This window comes from Lipotes vexillifer, unplaced genomic scaffold, assembly GCF_000442215.2.
Source record: "Lipotes vexillifer unplaced genomic scaffold, Lipotes_vexillifer_v1.1 scaffold75, whole genome shotgun sequence".
NCBI classification, from domain to species: domain Eukaryota; kingdom Metazoa; phylum Chordata; class Mammalia; order Artiodactyla; family Lipotidae; genus Lipotes; species Lipotes vexillifer.
Window position 1 is genome coordinate 2,765,391 of NW_006771517.1, and position 9,136 is coordinate 2,774,526.

At 51.3% G+C, this 9,136-nt stretch overlaps 1 protein-coding gene across 1 annotated transcript in view; it reads right to left on the minus strand.

The window, feature by feature from the left end:
• Nucleotides 1-4,294: 4,294 nt before the first annotated feature.
• Nucleotides 4,295-9,136, minus strand: part of TCF15 (transcription factor 15) — a 6,301-nt gene continuing 1,459 nt past the window's right edge. Inside the window, exon 2 of the mRNA XM_007446889.1 lies at nt 4,295-4,739. Within this exon, the coding sequence (XP_007446951.1) occupies nt 4,665-4,739 (75 nt within the window). The 3' untranslated portion in view covers nt 4,295-4,664. The remainder of the gene's footprint in view (nt 4,740-9,136) is intronic.

Genomic DNA, 9,136 nt, shown 5'->3' on the forward strand with positions numbered 1-9,136 from the left:
TCATGTTCCTCTGCCCCTTAATACTTCAGGGTGTGTTTCTGAAGCGCAAGGATATCCTCCTACCTAACCATACTGTTAGTAAATTCAGTGAATGTAACATTGATATAATACTTTAATCTGTTGTTCTTAATCCAATTTTGTCAACTGTCCAGTAATGTCCTCTATAGCATCACCCCACTGCAGGACAGGATCCAGCCCAGGGGCATGTTGCATTTTGCTGTCCAGATCTAGGCTTTTCATATCAAGTCCAGATGAAGTAAAATACACAATAGCAGGAGATGCAGACAGGGTTGAACGAAGATGTTCAACCGTACATGTGTGTCCCGTGGACTGATGTTTTTGTAAATCCTCTAATGTTCTCATGATAATGCATCATACTTGTGATTGTATATGGTTGCTTAAGAGTTAACTTGCTAAATATGTTAGAGGTTTTGGAATTCTATTCTGTGGGTTTTTAAAAAATCTAATAGGGGGCTTCCCTGGTGGCGCAGTGGTTGGGAGTCCGCCTGCTGATGCGGGGGCCGCGGGTTCGTGCCCCGGTCCGGGGGGATCCCGCGTGCTGCGGAGCGGCTGGGCCCGTGGGCCATGGCCGCTGGGCCTGCGCGTCCGGGGCCTGTGCTCCGCGGCGGGAGAGGCTGCAGCGGTGAGAGGCCCGCGTACCGCAAAAAAAAAAAAAAAAAATCTAATAGGAGCCTCATAAAATGGAAGTGGCCTGGGCCAATGAGGGGAACTTAATGTGGTGGAGGAGCCTGGGCTGCGGGGAGGTACCTTGCATTCTCAGCCCAGCTCAGCTCCAAATGTTGTGCAAATCTGGCTCATCGCTGTCCCTCTCTGGGCTTCAGTTTCTCCATTGCCGTGGGCGACTTCTGAGTCCTTCCACTTGAAACTGTGGAATTAGAGAAGAGAGTCCTGAGTGGTAGGCAGGAAGACCTGGGTTCCCGGTGGCCCAGCAGAGTCAGGGACTCACTGGGGGACCTCGGGCGGGTTGCTTCTCATTGTGAAATGATGGACTCTGAGATATTTCTTGTGTTGATGCTCCTTGTGTCTAATAAGGTTTGGGTGGAGGGTGCAACCTGATATTTAGGCCTCCTGTTCAGGGTCCAACGTGGCCTGGTTGAAGTTACTCATTCCACTGCCTCAGCCCTGGGTTTCTTCTCCCTGAGCTCCTTTAAATCCTCTGGCCCCGAGTCGGCCCTCGCTCAGGCAGCCTGGAGAAGCCTGGCTAGGTTGGCCCATCCTGAAGGTGGAAAGCTTGTGTGTTGGGGACAGTGACGTTAGGCAAATGGCCCCCAGAGGTACTGGTCCACAGCTGTGCCTCTCCCAAGTCATGTGAGTTGGGCTGGCCTTGTAGCTCACATGGGCCCCGAGACATTAACTGTCCATTACCCAGGAACGAGGCCCCAGGAAGACAGCAAGCAGCAAAATGTGCAGAACGGAGCACTACGCAGCTGCAAAAAAGCATGAAGCAGCTCTTTAAGCGCTGAAGGTGTATTGTTAAGGAAAAAAAAAAGAATCCAAGTGCAGAACAGTGTGTAAAATGCTACCTCTCATGTGGAAAAACAAGATATATGTGATTTGCCTGTATCTGCAAACACTGTCTCTGAAGGAACTCTGAGACTCTGGTTACCAGAATTGCCTCTGAGAACTGGAATTGAGTGGCTGGAAGGGAACTCATTGTCAGTTTATTCTTTTGTGTCTTCTGAACTGTGAATACTGTGTGTTGTCTATTTCAAGGGGAATACAGCTGAAGGAACCTAGTATGAGTAGGTGTGCAAGAGGGGCTCCTGGGTTGCTGCTAATTGCATTTCTTGATCTGCATGCTGGGTGCGCAGGTGTGCTCAGTCTGTGACAGTAACTTAATGGCACGTGCACTGTCCTGCAGGTATATTATACTTTGATAAAAAGTGTTAACTCAGTATATGCTGTAAATGACTGTTTTACAAAAACTCTTCAGCATTACGACAATGTTAACTGTAGTTGTCTTTGGGATGTGGGTGATATTTCTAGGGTCTTGCAGTATTTCAATTTTTTTTTACAATGAAAACATAAGCAGAGAAATCTATAAATACTTTTTCAGAACCAGTAATCAGTATAGAGCATTTCTGGAAGGACACACAGGAAACAGCAGAAGTGCCTTTGGGGAGGAGCCTGAGGGAGGTACATACTTTTCACTGCATACTATTGGATACAACTTACATTATTTACCCAGTGCATAGTCTATTTAAAATGACTTAAGGCAAAACAAATAATTATTTTTCTGTCCCAACTGTTCTTGCTGATTAGGGATTAGGCCAGGGAGGGCCAGAGGGGTCAAGCAACTTCTCCGGGGTCATCCAGCTAATCTGGTGGCAGAAATGGGCCTCCAGCCCAGAGCACCCAAGTGTCTGCTCTGTCCCCACTCCCAGGTTTCCTGCCATTGACAAGGTCACAGTCCTTTTCCCGTGGCTTTGCCAGGGGCTGACTGGCCCTGGAGCTGGGTAGGTGCAGGGGGTACACTGTGCTTTCCTAATTAGCTCCCGAAGGGGGATTGTTTGTCGATCTGCAAAATGGGCAGCCCCACTTCAGGCTCTGTCCGAGGGTCAAATACAAGGGGTGACAGAGCAGAGTGGATACAAGCATGGAATGTTGAGCCAGGCTTCAGTTGGTAAACACTAAATAAGTGTCTGTTAAAAAAAATAGATTAGGGGCTTCTCTGGTGGCGCAGTGGTTGAGTCCTCCTGCCAATGCAGGGGACACAGGTTCATGCCCCCGTCCGGGAAGATCCCACATGCCGCGGAGCGGCTGGGCCCGTGAGCCATGGCTGCTGAGCCTGTGCGTCCGGAGCCTGTGCTCCGCAGCGGGAGAGGCCACAACAGAGAGAGGCCTGTAAACCGCAAAAAAAAAAAAAAAAAAAAAAAAAAAAGTTTAAAAAATAGGCATTATGAACGTACCTGGAGGAAAGGGTGGCTGCCCGGCTCTGCCGCCTCTCCTGGCCCCTCTCCCTGTCTCCCCTGCCTCCAGCCCCTACAGCTTCTCCAATCCTGGCCCCACAGGGACAGATCTGTGAGATGGGGAAACACCGGCCCCCACCTCCCAGGGCTTCTGGGAGAATAATCAGGGTCACAGGAGCTGGCACCCAATCTGGGGCATCTCCAGGGCAAGGGAAGGAGCTCACTTTGGGCTTTATAGGTGGACAGACCTCACATTGTCACCCTGTCATGTGCCAGCCACGTGCCTTTGGATGTCATTGTTTCTTTAAATTCTTTTATTTATCTATTTTTGGCTGCGTTGGGTCTTCATTGCTGCGCTAGCTGCGGCGAGCAGAGGCTACTCTTCGTTGCGGTACGCGGGCTTCTCATTGCGGTGGCTTCTCTTGTTGTGGAGCACCGGCTCTGGGCGCGCAGGCTTCAGTAGTTGTGGCTCTTGGGCTCTAGAGCGCAGGCTCAGTACTTGTGGTGCATGGGCTTAGTTGCTCCGCAGCATGTGGGATCTTCCTGGACCAGGGCTTGAACCCGTGTCCCCTGCATTGGGAGGCGGATTCTTAACCACTGTGCCACCAGGGAAGCCCTGTCATTGTTTCTTTAAATCTTCTCAGCTCCAACATGGGCAAAAGTATCCCGTCAGCACACGCGCATTTGCACATGTGAAAAACCACGTGCCTACCTGGCCCTGTTTGTAAAGACGTGGATAAGGGATGGGTTAAAGTATGGTATGTTCACAAAATGGAATAAACAGCTACTAAAGGAATGAAGATACCCTTTACCTTTATGTACTGACTTGGGATAACACCCAAGCTAGATTAAGGAGAAAAAAAAAATGCACGGAGCAGAAAGTGGGTACAATATGCTACTGTTTGTGTAAAGAGTGGAAGAAAACATATATGTATATTTCTGTATTTGCTTGGTTATTCACAAGGAGTAGGGATGTCACAAAAAAAATTGTGGCTGAGCCTGCCTGTGGCAGGAGAACTGTGGCCGGAGGACAAGAGGGAGGGAGACTTTTCACCACATACCCTCTTGTACCTTTTGAATTTTGAACCATGTGGATGAATATATTCCTTATTCAAAAATAAATAAAATTAAGATTTTTTTTTTTTACCAACCACACCAGACACCCAACAGTTGTTCAAGAAGACAGTGAGGAAAGATTGGTTATCTCGACTTCTAGAGAGGGGGGTCCCCTGCCTTCCCCCAGCTCCACCCCCTCCAGGGCACAGGGTGGCACCTGTGACACCTGTGTCTCTTCCAAGGTCCAGGAGAGGGGCCACCTCTGACCTCTGATGTCCCCAGGCCCCTCCCTTCTTCAGCTGGGAACATTTTTTACTTAAAAATACCTTTTATTTTAAACCCATCAATTCTCTCTCTCTCATACGCACACCCACACTCATGCACAGACACGCACACATCCTCTGTCAACAAGTCTTTGTTTTTCCAAAAGTTCTGCCTTGTCTCTGACCAGCCAGGGCTCGGGCCAGCTGCATGGGTCCTCATGGCTCTCCAGGGTGGGGTGGAGATGTCCCAGGGGGCCTGCTCATAGGGTCATGGGCCCAGGCCATTGTCCTCTGGTCCCTACACAAAGAAGGGACCTGGGTTCAGCTCCTGGGGTCTTCCCCTGTTCGCCCAGTGGTTGGCCTCTGGCCTCCTTCTCAGGGTCCTGCTTGGAACAAATGACACAGGGGTCCAGGCTCATCTCCGAGGCACTCGAACTGGGGCCACCCCCCTCACCTTCAAGCAGCTGCCCCCCAGGTCACGACGGCTGCCCTGCAGGAAGAGAGAAAGAGGTATTAGGGGGTTCAGTTGGGTCATCATGAACACTGGAACTAACCTCTGTGTCCAGCAATAGGGGACTTGATAAAAAAAAAATCAGCTGCACAATCAAGTTGTCGCAGAAGGCAGAAGAAACTCTATATGGACTAACGGGATGAGTGACTCTTTATGGACTAATATCGTTTAAGGATGAAAGCAAGGACTGAGTGCATGTTCCTGTGTGCTGAGATGTCCAGAGAGAAGGGCACACGGGAAATCACTAACGGGTTTTCTCAGAGGGGAGGAATGTGATGAGGAGACAGGATGGGAGGAAGCTTTTTTTTTTTTTTAACTCTATATACTTTTTTACTTTTTTCATTTCTTCCTCGTGTGATTTGTTGCTTTTAAAAAAAATCCAATATAGTTTAAATCATAGTACTTTACACTCAAGGGCAGAACACACCCCACAGTGGTTCTCCCACTGCCTGGCTGTATACCCAGTGGCCTACTCGTCAACCTCAAAAGTAGATTCTGGAATTCTGGCCTCCCTGCCTTCATTCAGGGTGTTCCCTCTGCCAGGAATATGCTCTCTGGTCCTATCCTAGGAAGATTTCTCTATTTCTGCAATTCCTAGCACTTCTTGCCTTTCTGGGGCCAGGATAAAGCCCAGAAGGGGAAGATGGGGTCTCTCTTGTGTTCTCCCATCAGGTTGGGAGCTCAAGGGGGTGGTCGGGGAAAGTCTTTCACTCTGTAGTCCCAGTTCTAGCCCAGGGACTGGCGTGGAGCAGTTGCCAACCAACGCGGCTTGGATCAGGGGTGTCCACTGGAAGACAAGGTAATGGTGGCAGCCCTGGAAGCCACCTGTCCCTCACGCTGCAGGGGCAGTCTCTACCCACTGTTCTGAGGTCTGACATGTGGGTTTCATCCTCACTGTAAGCCAGCGAGATCACAGGCCTTAGAGTACCCCCTCTGTTGCAGCCTCCAGCGTTGCATGACTGGCTCAGAGGCACCCAGCCAGTTGATAAAAAGGGCTGGGCTAGAAAAATCCATGTTGTCCAACAGTCTGTCCCGTTTCTAAGACACAATGGTGTCTGAAATCCCACTGTAAATGCTTACCCCCAAGCCTGACTGGGAGATAATGGGACCGGCATTTTTCTCAGCCATCTAGAGCAACAGCTGACCATCTCGGAGCTCTGCCCGCTGCCCCGCTCCACTCCTGGGCCCAGGTTGGGGCAGATCCATCCAGATGCGAGCCCAGCCTCCCTTGAGGCTCTCCGGGCCCAGGGACAGTGTGTTCATTCACAGGCAGGGCTATTTTGAGGGCTGAGGCCACAGTCCCAGCAGAGCCTGGGGCTTGGGCTTCTCAGACAAACTCTGGCAAGAGTGGCTGAGAAGGGCGGATGGGGGTGGGGGGTGTAGTGTTGAGGCTGGAGGACAGAAAACCGGCCTCCCACCTTTTCACTCTAAGTCCTCAGGGTAAGGGAGAGCCACCTCCACCCCAAGTCTGGCAGTCATTGCGAGACCTGTGTCCCCTGAGGATGCTGGGACTGTTCAGCTCCCTGAACCTCAGTTTCTTCATCTACGAAATGGGGACAAAATGATTCTACTTACCACCCCAGGGTGCAATCAAATGCAACTGCAGCTGTGAAAGAGGCTTGTAAACTGCCAAATGCATTTAGAAGAAGCCTTGACTAGGCCCCAGCTTCTTTGTCTCTGTGTCTCAGCGCCAAGGGCTCTGGGAAGCACTATAGTTAGGAGGTGGCCAGAGAGAAACAGATCTGGGCTTCAACCCCTGCTCTGTCTTGCATTACCTGTCAGACCTCAGGCAAGTGACTTCAGCTCATTGAGCCTCGGTTTCCCCATGTGTAAAGTTAGTTACTGTGAGGATTACACACGTTAACGCAGGTAAAGCCCTTAGCACAGTGTCAGGAATATAGTTAAGTGTTCAGTGAATGTTCACAAGTATTAACATCAGCACCATCTGGTGATGGCACCTCCTTGCCCCACTGCCCTCTGTGCCACCTCTGCTCCTGAGCTGGTACGCCAAGTGGGGAAGGCCTTACAAGATGATCCTATCTGACCCCACCCCCAGGTGACAAAAGGGAAAACAGGGAAGAGACAAGAACCTCCTTTCCACCTCCCCTTGCTATTTCTACCACAGAGGGCCACACCTAACCCCTCCTTAAACAGGAAGATGCTACAGGGAGCTATTTCCATGGTGACCCCAACCCCAGACCAGCCAGCTGGGAACGAGGTGGTGGCTCAGGGTGAAGGGATAGGGGCTGGGGCCTTGGAGCTCTCTGGTCACCAAAGCTGAGAAGGAAGGCTCCCACAGGCTCCCCAAGACAGCCAGTTTTCTTCTAGTCGAGTCCTCAAGTCTTTGCGGGCCAGAGCCAGCCAGGATCACCCCTTTTGCTTATTCCCAGAGGAGCCTGTGTGCTTGAGAGCATGGCTTCCACAGCCAAATTTGGCTGGTTTCTAGGTCCTGTAGACAGATCCCAGGGAAGCAGCCAGACCCAGGCGAGGCCCTGTGATCTGTGGGACAGGCCTGAGACCAGCAGAGAAGCCCCCAGCCTACCTGCTGTGGGGGGCAGGCACCTGATGGACACACCCTCTCCCCGAGGCCTGTTGTTATAGAGCCCTCCCACACTAACCTTTCCCACGTCCCAGTTGGGCAGGCCTGAGTTCGAATCCTGACTCCATCATGGGCGGTGTCTCTGAACCAGTGACAGCATCTCTAAGCAGTCGGGGATAACCAGAGCACCTCCTTCCCCAGCTGCTGGGGGGTTTTAATGGTAACACGTGGAGAGCGCTTAGCACAAGAGATCAGCGCTCATCAAGACTGCTGACACTGCTGTCACTGGCCAGTCTTCGCCAGTCCTCTATGCGTTGCCACCTTCAACATCTATCCTTTTCCTTTTCTAGGCTCTAGCTCTCACTGTGTCCTGCTCCTAGAACATCTTCCCCTACTGCCTCAACCTGTCTGCTTCCATCCCCAAGCCTCTGTCAGGAACTTAGCCACTGGGTCAGTCCCTTTGTCCCTTTGTGCACCCCCCTCCCCATCAGACCACAACATCCCTGTTTTCACGGCCAGGCCCTGCCCTGGCCCCGCACTGGGAGTCCCTGATGGTGGTGGATGGGCATCCACAACCTGCTTCTCTGGGAATGTTTTCAGAGTCTGACAAAAAACAGCTGTCGGGTAGTTAAGGTTTGCTGAACTGAGTGAATAGGTGAAAAGCAGTCAGGGAGTATTGCCGAGGGCCCACAGACCAGGGCCCACAGCTGGGAGGATCAGGGACCCTGAAGAGAGTTCAGATCGGAACCGAGAAAGACTGACCTAGGGAAACTGAGGCAGCAATGGCAGGTGAGAGGCCAGAAGGGGGTGGTCTGAGGCCAGGACACAGAGGCTTCCCCAGAACAGAGTGAAGAGGGGAGCTGGGGAAGTTGTGAGAACCAAAGACTAAGGGACCCAGAGGTGTGACTCCAATCCCCCATGACTTTTTTTTTTTAATTTTTATTTTATACTGGAGCATAGTTGATTAACAATGTTGTGTTAGTTTCAGGTGTACAGCAAAGTGATTCAGTTATACCTATACGTGTATCTATTCTTTTTCAAATCCTTTGCCCATTTAGGTTATTACAGAATACTGAGCAGAGTTCCCTGTGCTCCCATACTCTCATTTTCCAAAAGGCCACGGGGGCCAGTCAGGGACTCTCTCAGCCTCAGTTTCCCCAGCTGTAAATAGTAGCTGCTAGAATCCAAAGCTGTCACAAGACAAGCCTCCTTATTCTAAGAAAAGTCCAGGCCAGAAAGGGGAAAGGCTGGGGATGAAGCAGGCTCCTTGGGGCCTGTGCAGGAGAGCCAGCTTTCAACCAGGAGCCCCCCCCCCCCCAGCAGCCTCTGCTGCTACTCACCCCCGTCTGCCCCCTACCAGCCTGGTTCTCATCCTTACTTAGGACAGACCACAGGAGCTTACCTCCAGCTCTGCCCAGCTGACTCAACAGTGCCCTTCCCCAGCACTCCATCTCTTTGGGGGCTGGGTATCCTCAAGAGACCCCCTGCTTCACACCTACTGCTCATCAGCTGGGTACCTCAGGCTCTTGACTGGGGGTGTGCATCCCCTTTTCTTCTCAGTCTCCTGCCCTTGGGTCAGTCTCAGGATACGGGACAATTATTTTAAGGTAAGGGCAGCTCAGGGCAACACATACCCAGCAAACCCAGAGCCTGCATTCTGGCTTTCGAGCTGTGTAATGTGGGCACCCCTCTGAGCCTCAGGTCCTCACCAGTGATAAAACAGGCAGAACTACCTGCCTGACGGGGTTCTTGTGAAGGTAAAAAGAAAGACCAGGAACGCGCACCCGTACAGAGGAAGAGCTCAATAAATGATAGCCTTTGTTATGATTTCCCCACA